General features: G+C 44.4%; 2 protein-coding genes across 2 annotated transcripts in view; one reads left to right on the forward strand and one right to left on the reverse strand.

Moving 5' to 3' along the window:
- Positions 1-20,711, forward strand: part of sobpa (sine oculis binding protein homolog (Drosophila) a) — a 98,942-nt gene that overhangs the window by 8,533 nt on the left and 69,698 nt on the right. The gene's annotated exons all lie outside the window — the stretch shown is intronic.
- The window catches only part of pdss2 (prenyl (decaprenyl) diphosphate synthase, subunit 2), a 40,965-nt gene continuing 24,211 nt past the window's right edge, over positions 3,958-20,711 (reverse strand). Inside the window, exons 4-8 of the mRNA XM_015975663.3 lie at positions 13,134-13,208; positions 12,469-12,639; positions 11,612-11,743; positions 10,589-10,624; positions 3,958-5,195 (exon numbers count right to left, since the gene is read on the reverse strand). Coding sequence (XP_015831149.3) covers positions 5,040-5,195; positions 10,589-10,624; positions 11,612-11,743; positions 12,469-12,639; positions 13,134-13,208 — 570 coding nt within the window. The 3' untranslated portion in view covers positions 3,958-5,039. The remainder of the gene's footprint in view (positions 5,196-10,588; positions 10,625-11,611; positions 11,744-12,468; positions 12,640-13,133; positions 13,209-20,711) is intronic.

Below are 20,711 nucleotides of genomic sequence, written 5' to 3' on the forward strand. Positions count from 1 at the left end.
AGCGGCTGGGATGAGGATCAGCACCTCCAAATCTGAGACCATGGTTCTCGACTGGAAAAGGGTGGCTTGCCAACTCCAGGTCGGGAGAGGTCCTACCTCAAGTGGAGGAGTTTAGGTATCTCGGGGTCTTGTTCACGCGTGAGGGTAGGAGGGATTGGGAGATCAACAGGCGGATTGGTTTGGCGTCCGCAGTGATGTGGACGTTGAGCCGATCTGTCGTGGTGAAGAGGGAGCTGAGCCAGAAAGCCAGGCTCTCGATTTACCGGTCGATCTACGTCCCAATCCTCACCTATGGTCATGAGCTTTGGGTAATGACCGAAAGAACGAGATCACGGATACAAGTGGCCGAAATGAGTTTCCTCCGTAGGGTGGCCGGGCTCAGCCTTAGAGATCGGGTGAGGAGCTCGGACATTCGGGAGGGACTCGGAGTAGAACTGCTGCTCCTCCGGATCGAAAGGAGTCAGTTGAGGTGGTTTGGGCATCTGGTCAGGATGCCTCCTGGACGCCCCCCTGGGGAGAAGTTTCGGGCATGTCCTACCGGCAGGAGGCCCCCGGGTCGACCCAGGACACGTTGGAGAGGTTACATCTCCTATCTGGTCCGGGAACGCCTCTGGGTCCTGCCGGAGGAGCTGGTGGAGGTGGCCGGGGAGAGGACGGAGGTCTGGAGCTCCCTAGTTGGGATGCTGCCCCCGCGACCTGGACCCGGATAAACGGAGGAAGACGACGACGACGATTTCAATCAGCACCGTGAATTAACCTGGTTCAGTTGCTGAGCAGATCAAAAACATGACATGGAGATGACTTGATGATGCCACAATGTCACATCTCTGGTATGAACTAAAGTAGAGAATAACTTCTGTTTTAGTTGTGTTGCATTGCAAGTAGAGGAAAGCAGGTGGGATTGTGAAAGACAAAAATCTTTCCACAACTATATTGTCAAAATAACGGTATAGGTAGGTAAAATATCATATCTGTTTCTAAATATATCGGGATATCGGCAAACCGTAGTTATGATAACTTGACTTGTACACTGAAAAAAGTCTTGAAAATGTCCTGGAAAAGTCCTGGAAAATAATTTCAAGAAAAGAGTGGGAACCCTGAAAGTGTGTCAAACGCCCACATGTCCAACTACAGATGACACCTGAGCCTTCAGGTATCCACCTTTCTCCAGCTCTTCCTGGTGGTTTCCTAGGAGGAAATAAACTTGGAAAAGGGAAAGCAACAGGATTATGAGTCTTAATATGCATCATATGCAAACTTCTTGCCTCTGATTGGCTAACAGCAACGCAACTCTTCGTTCGCTCCTCTTTTGCTAAAAATGCAAACTTGATGTTTAACACAAGCCCCAGTTTGTTCCGTTTGGAATTGCTAATGGTTAGCTTATACTAGCTGAGATGGGCTCTGACCTCTTCTTCTATGCGCGATGTGGGCGGGGCCATGAATACTAAATTTCCCTGTGACAAAGCCATCCATTTTCTTTCTGCCACTAAGGAAGAAGTAAATTTTCACGTTCAAAATCTGAAATTATGCAATAATTCTCACTTATGTCTCGACACATACGCTGTGTTTTCATTCAGTTTCAGACTCAGTTGTTGCTTCAGCAACTTCACATGAAACTGTTCATATTTATAAAAATCACAAATAAGTCATTCGTCTATAATTCCGCTGCTCATCGTCTGGGCCGACCCCCTCCTCACGTTTTGGATGTAAAGTTTGAGCTTCAACAACTTTCATGATACTCAAGACTCACAAACTGGAAACGAAGCAAACACGGGGCCACATTTCTGCCGGGTAGCGAATAAAACTTATTTTTTTATCCCAATCTGAGTCTCACGGCTAGATCTCATGGATGAACGCAGCTGGGAGGGAAAAGTTTGACACGAAACTGAATTCCTTAGGATCTACAACAGCTTCATCGCTTCAGCCAGTGGGAAAGTTTTGTTTAGTAACTATATTTGTCATTCTGGCTGTGTCCCAGCTTCTACTTGTTTGGTCCTTTTAATTTTCCATGCAACTTTCCTCTTGTCCCCTCACGGCGAGGATGAATATTTCATGAAGAGCCCGAGGCTTTCCCTGGCCTGCAGAGCACCTCGCTGTACCCAGGAAGCAGAGAACAGAGGAAGTGACCAGAGACGGACAGAAGCTTGTGTTTGAAACGCTTCTTCTTTCATCACCTCTTCCTCCTAACTCGTGTTCACTTTTATCTCCCCAATCAGCTGTGGGCCTTCGTGTTGTGGTTGCATAATTAAGTCATTTTTAAAAACAAACAGCTCTTTGTGGGGTTTTCCACGAGAATAAACAGAACTAAATTAGTCTTCTTCACAATTTAAAACCATCATTTTTGTTGTTAAGATGTCGGCAAACCTGAACATTAAAATGTAGGAACAAAAACTTGTATTTGGTCTTTTAAGACTGAAACACAGCCCAACTTAAAGAGCAAGTCACCCCTAAATCAACTTTTTTTTCTGATAAACCATATAAACGCGTGTCTAGTCGTGCTGCAGACACGTGTCGTCAATAGTTTACCACTTTAGTGCATTTTAGTTAAAATCTTAATTTTCTGCCTAAAACTGTCAGTGTTGTGCCATTGTCAGGTAAAAACTCTGCGCTACATTTGAATTTAGATCTGCCATCGTTATTGGCTAAGAGGTACCCCTAGAATGATAGCTGGTACCATATGATGTCATAGTTGTGAGCCTGTGTGTGTGTATTTGTTAGTGGGTCCGCCCTCTCGGTCTGCCAGGCAACAGCATTTGTTGCATTTTTCGAACAGGAAGTGGGAGTTGAGTAATACTCTGGTAGGGGGTGACTTACTCTTTAAGGAGAAGCATGAATGTTTTTATAATTTAGCTTCAAAATCTTACAGTTGAGCTGAGAGAAATGTTAGGGTGGAACCTCCAATCAGAACTTTTCATCCAGAACATCTGCATCAACAGCTGTTACAGTCGGTAAAACCAGAGAAATGGACGCTCGGTTTCCTCTAAAAGCTGCAAAGCAACAAAACAAACCAGCATGTGAGAAATCTCAGTAACATCCAACAGATTCAGAAGAGGTTGAGATTCAAAATTCCATACAATCATTCTTGAAACATGCAAAGGATTTTTGCAGAAAATCTATAAAGTTGACTAAAATAATACTGAATAAAATTCAATTCAATTCAAAAATACTTTATTAATCCCAGAGGGAAATTGATTAGGTTTGAATTTCCTCTTTCTCTGTCTCCGTTTTGCTCCCGCTCTGCAGCCACACCTTCTTGCGTTTTAGCTCATTTGGGATTTGTGGCTTCAGTTGAGGTATTATTTCAGCCTTTCCAATGTTAATCAGCTGCTCTTGATTATAAACCAGCTTGTTGCCATGGTTACGCATAAACAAAAGCTCAAAGAGTGAAAAAATAGCAGTAAAAGTCCTCTAAGCTTCACAGCACCAGAAACAGAAAAGTAAAAGTTCCAAAAAAATGCAATTTTTCCTAAGACACTAGAAGAAAAAATGTCCAAAAAAGGCAAAAGCGTACGTGTAGTCAACAGAGCTACTCCAACATGCAGCCACCCAGAGCAGCGCAAGAATCCATTAGTGGATAATTGTGTCTGAAAACTGTCAGTGAACATGAACGAAGCTAGCTCTGCAACCATCTAAAGAAAATCTCATAAAACTGATCATTTCTACCTGATTCAGAAGATTTACGGTAAACTGGAAATTCAGTTATTCGGGGAAAATTATCAACTTTGTTCGACAAGCATTTATTATTGTGAAATTTCTTGTTTTATAACATTAGCTTCATTTTTTTAGCCCCTCGGTAAAAATCTTATCGTAAAACTTTTGTTTCCTGTTCTTGAATAGTAGTCGAGGGCCACAATCAGCCCACGAACCACAACTTCAGGCACAAATCAGCTCCACCAAACCAGCGGACCAGATTTCTAAAGTGGTAAAACGTGTTGAAATCAAAGAAAATGCCACAAATTCAGTTTAAATCTTTAATATTTCTGTACAACATTCCATCAAACTCGGTCTTCAGATGACGTGATGACCTATTTGGGGATTTCCTGCCCCGTCTCCGTCCTTCAGGCGCGATCAGGACGTGACGGACAGCTGCCAGTGGCGGCCCCGTGGTTTCACACCTTGGCTGTGCCCCCCGCTCTCCGCAGACAGCAGCCTGGGAAACCACAGGCCACCAGGCTGGCGCCAGCCTGCGCAGCTTCGAGCAGGGCAGCCAGCCCAATCAATACCTCTGCGTTTCCTGTCCATTTGCTCAGGTCTCTTCATTAATAATTACTGCTTGGCGGAGCTTCAATACGCTCACAGGCTGGGCCAAGGGGAGAAGCTGGGTGACCTTTCCCTGCCCCTGGGTTGACTTGGATCACACACGCACGCACACACACACACCCGGGTGAGGGGACAACATTCCCCCTGAAGCTGCAGACACAATCTCAACAAACTTCATAAAAAACCTCCCGTCTGAGCTTATCAGTAACAGCAAGAATCAGTTCGAACGGGACTTTGGGACATTGTCACCGCCGCGTTGGTTAAACCTTTCCGTTTGGCATCGTCGCCGCAGAAAGAAGCAGGATGAAAGGTTCCTTAAAGATAAAATATCTCTTTTAAGAGCAAGTCCTGCTCGGTGCATCATTTGCTGTTCATGGCACATTTTCCAGATGACAATAACAACTCTTCAAAACATCTTAAATTATGTTCCGGCTGCTATGTGGCGGTGCTGATAAGCAAGGTGACAATAAACAGCTGGGTTTTAAAACGCAGCCTGCTTGGTGCTTCCTCCACGCAGGAGTCCGTCACTCACTCACTCACTCACTCACTCACTCACTCACTCACTCACTCACTCACTCACACACACATTTGGCACTGTGCTCCAGAAGTGTGTTCTTATTACAAGAATCACAGATTTAGCATTTCTAATGACAACTGTCACCACGGTTCCTCCAGGCTCCAGGAGCCAGCATCCGGATCAGAACAAGTTCATCACAGGAATTTCTTCTTCCTGCAGTTTTTGCACGCACACACCACAGTGCAGTGTGTGTGTGTGCAGGTCAAAATTTGGTGACGGCAGAGGCGATGTTCTCCAAGGCGGATCGAGCCTCCGAGGAGGGGAAAGCCTGGATGGCCTCCAGAGCCTTGTTGCTATGGTAACAGCACAAGTCCACCGCCGAGCTCACGCCTTTCCCCGACTTAACTGCTGCCAAAAGCTGCGGAGGGATGAAAACACACATTAGTTTGTCATGTTTGTGTCAGCCTCGCTGCCGTCCAGCTGTCAGCGTAACAAACCCAGAGCCGAGGAAAGTTGGAGCTTAAAGTCGGAGAGAAAAGGGAACAAACGGATTTTAATTACAGGGAAAGAAAAATGCTCCTGGGAGCGCTGAAGGCACGGATCCACATCTAGATATAAGGGCAGATTTCTGATTTATACGAAAGGTTTTAAGAGAAAATCACTCAGCTACACAATCAGTGACGTGTTTTTGTAACAGACATGACGAAATATTTAGTAAAAGACTGAATTAGTGAACGCGTTGACTTTATTTAAGCAGCACCGTGTTCCTTAAACGCGTCGAAGACGGAATCAGGAGCTTTAAGTTTACAGTTTGGGAGAATTTTGCAGCCTCCTTCCCGCTGGGACGTGCTTTTTAGCTGAGGGCGTTTTGCCTCATGAATTCTGGAGGTGAAAAGCCCCGTAGGCCTTCTTTCAAGATGGGAAAAGAATTTAATAAAAAACCCTACAGCAAGTGTCTAACTCGGAAACATTCTGCCTGCTTATTTATTTACAAAAGATTAGCTTTCCTCATGAATTTCACACGATCCTGCCTGCTGACCATGTTCATTCTGCTGCTCCCTGATGTTTTCCCGTTTGCACCAAACGTTCCAGAAACCTCCAGCGTTTCCTCGGCTCGTCAACATTCAGGTGATGCACCTGAGAAAAAAGACTGAGGGGGGCATTTTTAATATAACAAAATAAAACCAGGACCAGAAATTAGAAAGCCAAATAAAGCTGAATAAATGAGACTTTATGTGATGATAGATTTTAAAAAGTCCTGCCAGAACTTTTCTCAAAGCTTCTTTTGTTCGGCGTTCACCCGTACCCGTTCTCCCCTTTCAGCCAATCACTCCAGATTTCCGGTGACACACAGAAAGTTTCTTTTTATTGAATTTTAAAACAGATTCACTAACTTTTAACACAAGTTGAGTTGTAGCTCTTCTTTTCATCTGTGCTGCAGTCTGATGCACCGATTTAGGTTTTGTTGGCCAATACCGATTATGACTCTTCAGCTCTTACCAGCCAACACTGAATTTGTCCAATTCCAATTGAACTAAAATATGTAAATTCCATTAATAAACAGAATACAGATAAAAAAAAACAATTAACGTGAAAATTAAGACCTCTACAAGGAAAATTCCTAGTATGAGTCAGCAGTCACCATGACGAGTTCATAGACAAGACTGACTGATCACTGACTAACACCAGCAAACATTTTGGTTATTTTTATCAAAAACATTTGTCATTAAAACTATTATAGCAAATCTGCAAACAAGCTAGGTTTTGAATGCAAACACGGTCACAGAACCCTCACCCCTCCCCGCGGCGTCATTTTTGGAATTCTAGGATATCCGATAACGGTCTCGCCTTTCTCACCTCTGATTGGCTAGAAGGGCTCTCCTACGATTGGCTATTTCATGTAAGAGGAAACAGTTTTCCCTCACTGCAGTGTTTTTGAGTTTACAGCCAGATCTTGAGGACCTTTTTTTAAGAAAATGTAAACTCATCACAATAATAAACTTCTTATTTTGCAACTAACTTATTTCAGTTTCTTTCATAAAAGAACCTGGAAAATGTCAAATGTGAACTTGTAATAAATCTTGTTGAGTTTAATCACTCTGTTAGACTGACTTATTATATTTATTTAGCTCTATTGGGGCTATCATATTCCTTAATTATTAGGCTATACTATAGACCTCTGTTGCTCGTTCATGCCGCTTTGTGCTGTATAACATACGAAAGATCAGACCATACCTAACACAGCATGCCACCCAGCTCCTGGTGCAATCTACGGTCATCTCCCGCCTCGATTACTGCAATGCCCTTCTAACTGGTCTCCCAGCCTGTACTGTGAGACCTCTTCAAATGATCCAGAACGCAGCGGCGCGTCTGGTCTCCAATCAGCCTAAAAGAGCACACGTCACCCCTCTGTTCATTGAGCTCCACTGGCTACCGCTAGCAGCACGCATCAAATTCAAATTGCTAACACTAGCATACAAAGTCCGAGATGGTACGGCTCCCATCTACCTGAATCCTCTTGCAAAGGCTTACGTCTCGGCCCGGCCGCTCCGGTCATCACAGGATCGTCGGCTAGCAGTGCCTACACCACGCTCAGGACAATCCAGACTCTTCTCATGCATCGTTCCACAAATGTGGAATGACCTTCCAAGCACTACCAGAACAGCGGCTTCCTTTTCAATTTTCAAGAAACTCCTGAAGACCCTGCTCTTCAGAGAGCATCTTCTTAACTAGCACCCTCCCTGCACCCGCCCCCCTCTCTACTGTCCACTCCTTGTTCCCTCCTCTCCATGACTGATGTCAAGTTGTTGTTATTGTTGTTGTTAGCCTCAAGGGCAACATGCCGATTATCACTTGTAAGTCGCTTTGGACAAAAGCGTCTGCTAAATACATAAACATAAACATACTGCCATCCTGAATGGTAAGTACAGAAAGATGTGTATGATAGAGCTTTCTGCTGGCGGCAGGAGGACAGTCTGCACTATGGGCCATTCCCATCTGTACCGGGTCGGCCCTGGCCGGGTAGCCTCAGTCGGCCCCAGCCTGGCCCGGTTGATTCCACACATCCTTGCCCTAAGCCTGTGACAGTGTGAGCGTCCTGTCACAATGTCCCGATTGATCATGCGCCCTGGCTACTTGGCCAAGGGGACGTCCCTTTGGCTGACTGGTTAGAGCGTATGACTCTCACCCGGGAGTCTGGGGATCGAATCCCGCCCGGGCCCTCGTTTCTCCACCTTGCCACAAGCCCATGTGGGCTGATTCTACCCACCAATCAGAGGCTTGCTCTAATGGAGGGTGTGAATTTGCTGTCAGCAGTGGGTGTGTTGGCCCTGGTCGGCCTGAAGCAGACCCCCTCGAGAAGAGGGCTGAGAATGAGCCTTGGTTGGCCCGGAAAAATACCAGGCCACCCAGATATGTAAACAACCTACGCTACCCGGCCTGGGCCGACCCGGTACAGATGGGAATGGCCCATTAGAGGACAGCCAGTTTGCTGCCAAATGAAATAGCCAATTGCAGTAAAGCCTTTCTAGCCAATCAGAGATGAGAAAGGCGGGATCTTCCTTGGACATCCTAGAATTCCAAATGACGTTCCACGCGGGTATCTTTCCCGAGAAGCGTCTGCCAGAACCAGAACCCCACGATGCCAGAGGAAACGAGAACACCAGTTGCTGTTTTCTAGATCCAAATGTTTGTTGTTGTCCACGAATTCTAATGGTGGTTTTCGTTTTGGGACTCCAGTGGTGTTGTGTGTGTGGAGAACCCAGGGAAGAGCAGCGGTTCAAAAGGTGTTTTTGGTGGAAGTTTTTAGGCAAATTTTATCCCCACAATATATTTATATTTAAACTCTGCTAGAACATCCTTGGTATGTTCTTACTGTGTCTAGTTTCTAATTCCATTTTTAGTTTGTTTTTTTTGTGCTAGTGTGATAGGCTAAAAGACTGCTTGATGCCTAAGCTTAAAGACTGCATTTATACCCCTCTATGCAACTCCAAGGAGGATCCAGTGACTGTTCGTTATTTGTTATAAGACTGATGTCATTTGAACAATAGTGTGGTAAGAAATGCAGTTTACAGTACCAATACTTCACAGTGAACGTAGATTCATAACAGTTCATATAGATTAAAAACAGACCAATGTAAATGTGACAGTGTGAGTGTCCTGTCACAATGTCCCGACTGATCATGCGCCCTGGCTACTTGGCCAAGGGGATGTCCCTTTGGCTGACTGGTTAGAGCATATGACTCTCACCTGGGAGTCTGGGGATCGAATCCCGCCCGGGCCCTCGTTTCTCCACCTTGCCACATAAATATATTAACAATACTGTTTAAAAGCTAATATTTCATGTTATATTTCATTTTAGAGTCATTTTAGCTAAAAAGAGTGAATTGTGTATCGGCCATCGACTAACAAGCCTTATCTGCGATCGATTAGTAGTGACTTAGCCTTCCACCAGAGGGAAAACGGCGCGCTCGCTCCTCGTCGCATCAAACGACTGCATGAGAGAAGCAGCTCACAAATCACTCGTGATTCTTTCTCCCCTGTTTCAGGGGTGTAACACTAGAACGTTGTTAAGAGGCATGACAAAATGTTTAAAGCTAATTTGCCACTGCAGCTTTAACCGTTTTAGACTTTCACGCACCTGTGCTTAGCCTACTCGAGACATGGCTCAGATATGTGCTGAAGAGGGACGACTCTCTCGATGAATCGTCCTACAAACGCGCCTCGTTCACGTTCTTTTGTCCTTTCTAGGATCTCTGGATTCTCTGTACAACAATCATAAATAAATGAGGACAGAATGTACAAAAGTACGCTGAGTAGGTTTGGTCGGTACAAATGAGGAAGACCGTGGTTAAAATTTAAGTGAGAAATGATGCTAAACTTTACAATCTGAGATTATTTATTTCTTTTAATAGGCGTCATAAGAGATTCAAGTTTTCTACATTGTTCCACCTTTTTTCCATTTGCTCGTTTCATTTTTTGCAGCTTGTGGCTCACACTTGCAGGAATTTGAATTTCTCTTAATCACTCATTTTAGTACAATTTCTAAAATCCAGTATTTTATATTCAACTACATACGATTCAGCTTTTATTTATTGTGTAATTCTCACAGTATCACAGTAATGAATAAAGAAATCTGGCCCTGCCACCTGTAGATCCTCCACCAGGGGGCAGTAGCTTTGTGTAGGACTGCCTGTGGCAGGTTTCTGATGAAGGTACTAATCCTGATACTCCATCTGGAGGCTTTAAGGACAGAGGGACCGGTTGGACAGTATTGATTATAACTTTTTCCATCCACTGTGTCCCAACGGTATAAAATGTGAGGAGGCTGTGGTCAGGTAACCTGTCAGTCATAATTTAAGTTTTTTCTTTTTAAAAACAAGGATTTGTAGAGAAGTCATCCTGTGCCTCCATCTTTTCTGTTTTGTTCCTCCCTAAAAGAACCTCCTGGGCTCGGGTCACCTCTCGTTCTCCTTAAAAACTTCTCTCCCCTTTTTGTCTGAAGGAGATTCTCTCCCAGTGCCTCTGTCTCAGAGCCCCGGTGTCTCCTCCACAAATAGTCCTCGGTAACTAATCCTTCCTGCTCTGGTTTCAGACGGGACCAGATAACCCCCCGCGTCCCAACACCACCAGAGCCCCTCCTCCGTGGCTTTAGTGTCTCTTTGGACCCCGAGTCGTCCTGTCACGCGTTGACTTTGGAAATGTGTCAGCTTGGACATAAGTTACAGTCCGAAGACGTCCCGTTTATCTCTGACAGACTCTGAGCCCAAGAACAAAGAGGTGCAAAAAACAACAGATAAACTCTTAACTCACCTTGGTGTGATCCAGCTGGTTTCTCAACGTTTTTGCCTTAAAAAAAACAGAAAAAATTGTTAAATGACTGTTTCATTTTAGAATAAACAAAATTTCTGTTTGTTTTAGTGACATCTAGTGGCAGAAGCTGCAAACTGCAACCAACTAAAGACCTACAACTCTGTGGTGAGGACTCGGTGTTTATTTAGACCCTACTGAGCTTTGTTGGAATTCATTTCTGTAAGTTTCTCACCTTCATGAATTATTAAAAACACCAAATCAAAGATTAGACAGGGACTCTGAAAGCCCTGCTGCATCACGGGACTCAGTAACACCCAGAATCCTCGACTAGAAATACTAAACTGTCAGTGTGTCCCAGGACAGCTGTGGCTATGATGTAGCTCACCACCACCAGCGTGTGAATGTGTGAGTGAACAACTAGTTTTTGGGAAGCACCTTGGGGGGTTTCAGGCACTTTAAATGTTAAAGAGCAAGTCACCCCCTACCAGAGTATTACTCCACTCCCACTTCCTGTTTGAAAATCAACAAACGCTGTTGCCTAGCAGACCGAGAGAGCGGAGCCGCTAACAAATACACACACACACACAGGCTCACAATGACATTGTGACATCATATGGTACGTTCTAGGGTACCTCTTAGCCAATAGCGATGGCAGATTTAAATTCAACTGCAGTGAAGAGTTTTTACCTGACAACGGCGCAACACTGACCGTTTTAGGCAGAAAATTCAAATTTTAACTAAAATGCACTAAAGTGTTAAACTATTGACGACACGTGTCTGCAGCACGATTACACACACATTTATATAGTTTATCAGAGAAAAAAAGTTGATTTGGGGGTGACTTGCTCTTTAAAGACAAAGCATAGAAAATTCGGAACACATTTAGGATCTTTAAAGATCCTGCAGAAACGGTATTTGTTTACATCTGATCTCTTTTTTCACCCCAGAGTTAAACGAGCCGTATCGGCTCTCAGCTGCACACGAAGCAGTAAAAATGAGCAGTAATCTCCAGAGGAGTCGTACGTGCTGGATCTGCTGATGCCACCTCTCCGTGCCGACGATCTGACGGTGGAAAACCACCGGGGCCGCGCTCAGACTGAACGGTGTCAGCTCTCCCAAGCCGCTCTTCACAAACGGCTGCAGGTCAGAGTTCAGCTACAGAGAAGAGCACACCACACAAATGTCTCAGTAGCTTTCAGGTAACAAATTAAACCAGCAGTTAAAGTCTGCACTGGCAGAGGTCCGGCTAATGAGCAGTAAGGTGGACAGTCTGGTGTGAGACAACTGGACTGATGAGGCCGGTTCTCTTTCAAAGGGCTCGCGTCTGCTTCCTGCACGCTGAGATTCCCTGCAGCTGCCTGTCTGCAGGCCTCAGCAGCTGCAGGGAGCCTCGGCAGGGGAGGCTGGACTGCTGCAGCCCGGAGAACGGGGTCATTACCAATGAGAGAAAACCACGAGTCTTAAAAAGTGTCTATGTGGTCCGTTTAGGTTAGACCCTAATGACATCTTAGTTCAGTACAAAACAACCTTTTGGGTTTAAAGTTTGTTTTATCACACTTCTCGGTCCCCTTTTAACACTTTTTTCACCCCTGAAACATTTAATGAAAACCCAAAATGGCCCAATTACTCGTGCAGTCGGACTCTGCAGCTCCGCGTGGATCAGTGACCCGTTTGGTGCAGATTTATTCCTTTGCTTTGATTTAACATGATCACGGTAATGAAAAGAAAGTAGATCAATCAGGAGGCACAAAGTTCCTGTAAAAAAGATTAAAGGCAGAAAACTTGATTTGAATCTTCTGTTCTGTTCAACTTCCTCTGGAAAATGTAACCGATGAGTCTAAGGAGAAGCTTCCAGGTGTGTGTCGGGGTCCCAGACTCACCTTGTGGCCCAGCGACAGGTGTTTTCCGTACAGGTAGGCCAGCCTTTGGGCCTCCTTGTTGTGTTTGGCGAGCTGCATGGCGGCCTGACAGCTATTGGCCAGCAGCGAACCGTGGGATAAGAATGTCTGCTCCTCCCATGATGCCACGTCAGTGCCATCGCTGAGACCGTCCTGCAGAGCAAACGGCGACGAACACAGCAGAACCCCAAACAGAGCAATTAAAGGAAACTCTTACTCACTGGTACCTGACAGCACCGGGTGTCTTAATTCATTATTTATCAGGAGGTCTTCTGGTTTTCTTCTCATTTATAGTCAGCTTGTAGCTCCTACTGTCAACTTTAATCACAGAGAAACATTCTCCTTCTGCGCTACTCACAGCCAGACCCGACTATACGATCCTGATTCAACCACACTTTTATTTTCTAAAGACTCTGAATCAAATCTGAACTTATTAAAGCATTCACCTTAAACATGCTAAAAACCAGCTTTTTTAGTCGTCCTTCCTCACTCCAGAGTCTAACTTTAGCACCAAGATTCAAAAACATCTAAACAGCTTTAGCGTCAGGTTCCTAAAAGCTTCTCAGAGGCTCTGGGTTCACACAAGTTTGAGGTTCTTGGGAGAATTTCATCAAAGTTGAATCACAAAAGAAGAATAAAAAATGTACCTCTGCATTGTAGGAATTCTCATAATAGATTCCTTGAACTAAATCCCCGATGGCACCAGAGATCATTTCAACCACCTGACAAATAGAAGAATGAAAACAGTTTGTTTCAAATATTCCTTTAAGCAGGATTAACTAGTTTTAGCTCATTTATATAACCTGATTGATCTGGATGTACAGAATAAACTAGCATAAACACACAAAGGATGCTCCAGGATCACATTCATCAATAGTAACACTCTTGTAAGAACACGTTAAGAGTTTCCATCCAAACATTCATCCTTGCCAACTCCGGGTCGGGGGAGAGGTCCTACCTCACGTGGAGGAGTTTAAGTATCTCGGGGTCTTGTTCACGAGTTAGGGTAGGAGGGATCGGGAGATCGACAGGCGGATTGGCTCGGCGTCTGCAGTGATGCGGACGCTGGGCCGATCTGTCGTGGTGAAGAGGGAGCTGAGCCAGAAAGCCAGGCTCTCGATTTACCGGTCGATCTACGTCCCAATCCTCACCTATGGTCATGAGCTTTGGGTAATGACCGAAAGAACGAGATCACGGATACAAGCGGCCGAAATGAGTCTCCTCCGTAGGGTGGCCGGGCTCAGCCTCAGAGATAGGGTGAGGAGCTCGGACATTCGGGAGGGACTCGGAGTAGAACCGCTGCTCCTCCAGATCGAAAGGAGTCAGTTGAGGTGGTTTGGGCATCTGGTCAGGATGCCTCCTGGACGCCTCCCCAGGGAGGTGTTTCGGGCATGTCCTGCCGGCAGGAGCCCCCCGGGTCGACCCAGGACACGTTGGAGAGGTTACATCTCCAATCTGGTCCGGGAACGCCTTGGGGTCCTGCCGGAGGAGCTGGTGGAGGTGGCCGGGGAGAGGACGGTCTGGAGCTCCCTAGTTGGGATGCTGCCCCCGCGACCCGGACCCGGATAAGCGGAGGAAGATGATGACGACATTCATCCTGGATTCTGTGATAGATAAGTTAGATCTCTATATTCTGCTGTTGCGAGTTTGGGTTTGTTGGGTAGAGTTAGTTGGAACTGATGTATTTGATCTCGGTTGAGCAGGTTAGTAAGATTTGGTTTGGTTTAATTGGTGGTTTTTGAGCTGTTTGGTTAGGTAAAAGTCAGGCTTGGGTTAGTTGGTTTGTTTTAGTATCATTTCAGTTGGTTTCATTTGGGTTGAGTTTAGTTTGAGTTGTTCGATTAACTTTAGTTTGGTTAAATTGGGTTCAGCTGGTCGATTTGAGCCATACTGTGATTTGGACTTGGTTTGGTACTTGGTTTCTGGTTGGAGTGGTTTAGCTTGGGCATTTCGATCAGGAATGAACCCATTTGCAGGGTTTGCCCCAGAAAATGGGTTAAGCCGGGCGGATTCGGCCATCGGGGGTGGGGGGGAAGGGGGGGGTCGCGCACTCCTCCGTGAGAGCGGGGGTTTGCACACGTTCCGCTGCTGTTTCTCACCAGTATCAGCTGATGGAGGGCTCTAGTTTCGTTGCGCCATTCGTGTCAGCGGACACAGTAGGGTCGGGGAGGGGGGCGGGGCATGACGCTTAGCGTGGCGGGTGGCCAAGCTAATAAAGCGCTGGGGGAAACCCTGCATTTGAGTTGATTTGGTCAGTTGTGATTGGTTGTTTTGTTTGGTCAGATCTGAGGCGAGCTTCTTTGGTTTGTTTGATGTTGAGTTGACCTGCATTTAGTTAAATGGGTTCATTTGGTTTGTTTGGCATCATTTTGGTTGGGTTGAGCGAGTTATATCGGGTTTAGTTGATTTGTAAAGTAGTTTAGTTTAAGTTGTTTTATCAAGAGTGAATTAACTCAAGTTAAGTTGTTCCGTTTTGTTTGGTTGTTTTGGTTTAGTTTAGTTTTATTTGGTCAAGATTGACTTAGTTTGAGTTAGGTTGATTGTCTTTGATGTGACTGATCTGGGTTGATTATGTCTGATTCAGCTAGTTGGCTTCGATCTGGGTGGTTGGTTTGGCTTAGTTGATTTAAATGGAGATGGTTTGCGTTAAGCTGATATTGGATTGGTTTGAGGCCATCATTTTATTCTTTATCGATGTCAGGTTCAACATTTGCATCAAGTAAAGGGAAACTCTGAGGTTAGGGGATGTGAGCTTGTTATTTTCAGGAGGACCAGTAAAAACACCATCACTATCGTGATGAGCAGTGCATGACACGTGTGGCTTTGAAAGATCACATTTTAAAGGTCACATGTTGGATCTGAACAACAGCCAACATGTTTAAAGGCACCGAGCTGCTGAGGTCTCCTCATTACAAATCAACCTAGCAGAACAGATGAAAGTAAAATGCTGATATAAATGAGGTCGATCAACACTGATACACTTATCATGTCATCCGTAACATTTGTAATTACATCGTCTGATTGGAGCTTCTGAACAGCTGCTTTGGAGAATTAATCTGAGGTGCTGGAAGCCAGGTGAACCTCTGCTCGTTACGGATCCACGAGGGTGGGGTCCTGGTGAGTTCGTGGAGCACATCCAGACTCATCTTTGTTGATCCGGATCAAGTATCTGTCCAGTCGGACGCTCCGGGATCTACAAACTTTATTTTCTACTATTATCAACTCTTTAAAAACTATACTCGACTTACTTTCTGGGTTAGGCTGATCAGTTTCTGGTGAATTGGTGCCAAAAGTTGGTTAATAACTAAATCAGTAATCAGGATTTATTTTCCAGTAAATCAACACAGACGTAGAAATGTATCAAAATATTTACAAACACTGAAAAATGAAGCTACAAATCGCCGTCTTAAGCCCGAGTTCATTTTCCTGTTAAAGGTTGCAGCTCTCTTCACTTCAGCTCACATCCCCGCCTAATGAGAGCTGGCACACTCTTAGTGATTATTTACATCTGGATCAACTGGACAAGTAAAAATGAGCAAAGTGGATCTTCGAGCTTCATTCACAATCACAGCAGAGCCGAGGTCACGCCTGGACTCCTCTGATGAATGAGAGCTCCTTCGGCTCATCCCAGACATCCTTGGTTCGTCAGAAAGCTCCGGTGACGCCGGCTGCTCCGTCAGCCTCGCGGTGCCCTTTGGGTAACCGAATCCACCAGGGGAAAATATTGAGGAAACCTGAGCTTCACCCACAGGCCTGGAAGGACAATGTGCTTACAGTATTACCAGATGTGGTGTCTCTGCCTGGTCTGCCTTGGGAAGTGGGGGCCAGGGAGGGGCGGGGCTTTTTTAGGAAAGTATCAGATTAACTCTCCCCCTTACTCCATTCCCAAATCCAGTCAGATCGTGTTTTGCCGACAGAACTGAGAGGCGGTGAAACCAGAGCAGCGCGGTGAGATTATTTTACCGTTTATACAAGTAGCAGCATAGGTTTCTTCTCAAGGCCGCGACACATAATCTCCATCGTGTTCACAGGAAAAACACAAACCCTGGTTTATGAGGAAAAATGTCCAAATCTGCTCATCTGTCAGTGCTTTTATTAAAAAGTTGCAGCACGGGGAAATGAACATGATCACTGGATAAGCAGACGGACGTTTTTAGATAATAATCGGCTCTGTTTAGATATGACAGACTTGTTAATATCAGACATGCAGAGGAATTTACTAAAGAAGCGGATGAAAATTAAGTTTTTAATTCAATTAGGGAGTCGGACAGAGATAAGAAGCAGATGCAAGGTTTAAAAGCAAAAAGCTCATTCAACTACTCAATGCAAAAATAACAAATTAAGCAAGCTATAAATATTACTATACTATTTTTACACTAGCAAATCCTGTCTAAAAACGTACAAAAACCTTTAGTTTTCCTCCATTTTAACTCAATGTATTATTTAAATCTTTTCAATTAGATTTTTCCACGTCTGTCTGAAATCTTTATCGTTGCTGTAGTCAAAGCAAAACAAGAGGAATCTTAAAGGGGCATTATGGAAGTTTGACAGCCAAAACATGTATAGAAATAATAAATGTCTTCTTCATACATTCTCCTGCAATGCCCTGGTCCTGTAGAATGAGCCCTGGCATTTTTACTGTGATTGCCTGTTTTTCTGTAAAATCACAGAAAAAGAGAGATGCTCGGGTCGAGCAGGCTGCTTCATGCGCGTTCACGCTCAGGCATCGCCCGTAGCATTTGCTATCCGTAGCTTTAGCAGCAGAGAGAGAGGCAGCGCCACTTTGTCGCTGTTCCTAACGCCTAGTGACAAAGCTAGCTACATTTCTGAGGACCCTTAGCTACTTTCTGTAGAACTTTCTTCTAGATATTTCCTGCAAATTAGCAACAAAATAGCCATTTTCACTCCGAACCGTTCTTTGGTTTGACGTTGTTTCAGCTGTCATCAAGGATATAAATGTTACAGATACAAAAAATGTCACTGGTGCTTTAGCTCACCTAGTAAAACGTCGGACTCTAGTGCAGAAGATCTTGGTTCGATTCTGGATGTGAACACAGTCCAAATTTTTATTTGAGACTCGCTGAACGGCATTGAATTCACAGATAAAAAAGATGTGGGTTCAACTTTCATTTTGGAACAATTTTTGAGAGGGTGCTCGCTGCAGAACCACAAAGGTGGAGCTGCACCATAAGGTGGAGCTGCACCAGAGTCAGCCCCGCCCATTCACGTAAACTCAGCCTAGCCCACTGACTTCCGTTTTTGTTTTTCAACTTTATCGCAAACTAACCTGACCCACATGAATTACGGCTGTTACTAGTTTACAGTCGTTAATACTATGTTCTATGCTCCAATTAAACAAGATAAATATAACTTGCTACATGACAAAGTCTGAATATATCCCGAAATGAAAAGGTTTCTTTTAGCGAATATCTGCCCACAGCCGCTCTAACAAAAGTCCTGTACAACAGCATGTAACATTACTTGTTGGGTTCTGGTAGTCTAGTGGCAAGATCGTCAGAGTTCAATTTTGCTTTCCCCTCAGCTGATGCTGGTTCGATTCTCGGTGGGGTCGGCAACAATCTATTTAGCCAGCTGAAACATTTAATTTGTTCATATTTTAGTTGTAATGTCTATTTTCAGCAAAATATTTATGTCTCTACAAGTTCTTTGAATTTGGTCGTTCCTAAACAGCATTTTAGTTGAAACTGCTCACAAATGGACTCACACTGGCTAAATAAACAAATGAATAAATAAAAAAAACACAATAGTCATTATATGTTAAACGGTATACCAATAAATTGTTGTAAACATAGTACTGGCAAGTGTAGTTAGAAATGAGGAAATGGGGTTATAGAATATTTCCGCTACTGGGAGGCGAACCTGCGCAAAACTGCATGTCATCCTGACTCCATAACCACTACACCACCACATCTGATAAAAGTTAGGTGGTGTTACATTTGATTGTGCTATCCAGTGTGTCTTTGTAGATGGGATGTATGATTTTTCCGGCGGTGTCTCAGTAGAAGTCATTTCAGAAATAATTTGTCAGAAAATTCACAGAATATCCAGATTTGAGAACCAAGACCAGACCCGCTTCGGGGGAGGAGACCAAATTGAAGCTGAGATGGGAAGAAAATGCATGAATGAGGCCAAAAATGGCTTTGGCGTGTTTCTTATGAGGAAATGACAATAAAACATGATTAAAAGTTCCAAAAGTTTGATTTTTAATTATATGGAACCTTTGCAAAAACTGTTCAATTCACTTCTCAACGCCGTCCTCAATCTTGCATTTTTTAGCTATAACAGCCTCTTTGGTTCCAGAATGCTATCAAGTCTGACAACTGGAAGGAATTGGACTGACTCTGATAGAATGGGCGGGGCTGATTCTGGAATGGGCGGGGCTGACTCTGGTGCAGCTCCACCTTCTGGGCGGGGCTGACTCTGGTGCAGCTCCACCTTCTGGTGCAGCTCCGCCTTTGTGGTTCAGCAGCGAGCACCACTTGCAATTTTTCAAGCAAGGGAAGGGAATGATCTGAGCATGCAGGAGGACTGACCCATCATAAACCTTTGTCGGCTGTGCTGAAGAGAAAGGTACAGAACCAAATTATTTAATTAATTAGCTGCACGTTCTCCTGTCCTCTGTCCTCCGGGCCACCCACCCACACGCACGCACGCACGCACGCACGCACGCACGCACACACACACACACACACACACACACACACACACACACACACACACACACACACACACACACACAAGTGACTGTCTCAGCTGTTATTTTCGTTAAGGAGTGTGCACGTACAGCATGCGCGCCTCGTGCACGAGCCTACTACTGAAGCTGCCGTTACACTTTTGGCCTGAGGGGGCAATCGCGAGCATAAAAATTCAAAACTCCGTAAAGTCCCTTTAAATGAATGTTTATAACGTTGGTAAAGATTAAATCTAACATTAGCATGAAAAGAGACAACAACGTAGAGATGCACCAATTCTGGTTTCAAAGGACGACACCGATTTCTGACTGGCGGCACAGATTCGTTTAGCTTTACTGCCACGCGGCACTGACGCAGCCACACAACGTTCAACACTGGATGAGGTGTTTTAAAGAGGGCTGCAATCCATTTCTGTGCACATGAATACAGTAGAACTTCCTCTGTGAAAGTGGAATGCAGCCTTTGTTATTACACCTGACCTTAAAAAGACAATGTGTAGTTTTTACCATTAATCTCGGGAAATATCCATCAAAATGTTGTTGTAAATTAATTAAAAGATGCTGAGTTGATGAAAAATATTGGCAGTTTCATAACATATAACCATAAAAATCTGTTCTAAAATAACCTGGGAGTGGGTCTAAGTCTCTGGGCAACGCCATATTGGATGCCATGTTTCCTCCTACAGATGCCTGTGAGGTAGGGCTGGGGGTAAACGATTATTTTTAAAACGATTATTCTGACGATTATTTTATCGAATAGTCGACTATTCTAATGACTATTTAGAAAATTAATCTAATGATTATTTTTCTATTGCACAATTAACAAAAACCAGAAAATCTCAAATAAATTCCTCAAAAAAATTGATAAATTCTTACTGTAAGAGAATAAACACTACAGGCCTTCCATTTTGTATAACACTGCATTTATTGTGTTGGTTGGTTTATGTTCTGGTGACGTGTAGAACTTGGGAGTGCAGGCTGCTGCCTGAGAGGTGGTAGAAGATGGTGTCTCCATGCTGCTTTGTTTTGGTCACTTATGTGCGTGAGGCGAGTGGTCTTACGGGTTAAACCAAACTCAGGTGATATTTTACACTAAACCGAAAACCCACAACACTCTAAATGTAATAAAAGGGAGATCTACACCACAAAAAAGATGAACTCTAAACCAAAACGTAACAGCTTATCCCAACGCAAGAAGCTGTTAGCGAAGATGCTAACAGTAGCTTTACCAACATTAAGTTCAAGTTACCAAGTTTAAATAAACCAAAAACACCCAGCAGCAAACAGACCAGCACGGAGGAGAGACTGCTACCACCAAAACAGCTCTCCTCATGTCTGAAAGAAGCTCCTTAATGAAGGGAGAAGCGCTCCCGGTGATTTTCTACATCTGCGATAGACACGAAGCAGCGCATCTGACCCCGGAAGTTGTTGTCCGTTGCCGGGAGACGAAGGCGGGAAAAACAGGAAAATAATCTAGTAGTGGACGGACGTTGTTCCGGGTCTTCGGTATTTG

This window comes from Nothobranchius furzeri, chromosome 18, assembly GCF_043380555.1.
Source record: "Nothobranchius furzeri strain GRZ-AD chromosome 18, NfurGRZ-RIMD1, whole genome shotgun sequence".
In the NCBI taxonomy this organism is placed as follows: Eukaryota; Metazoa; Chordata; class Actinopteri; order Cyprinodontiformes; family Nothobranchiidae; genus Nothobranchius; species Nothobranchius furzeri.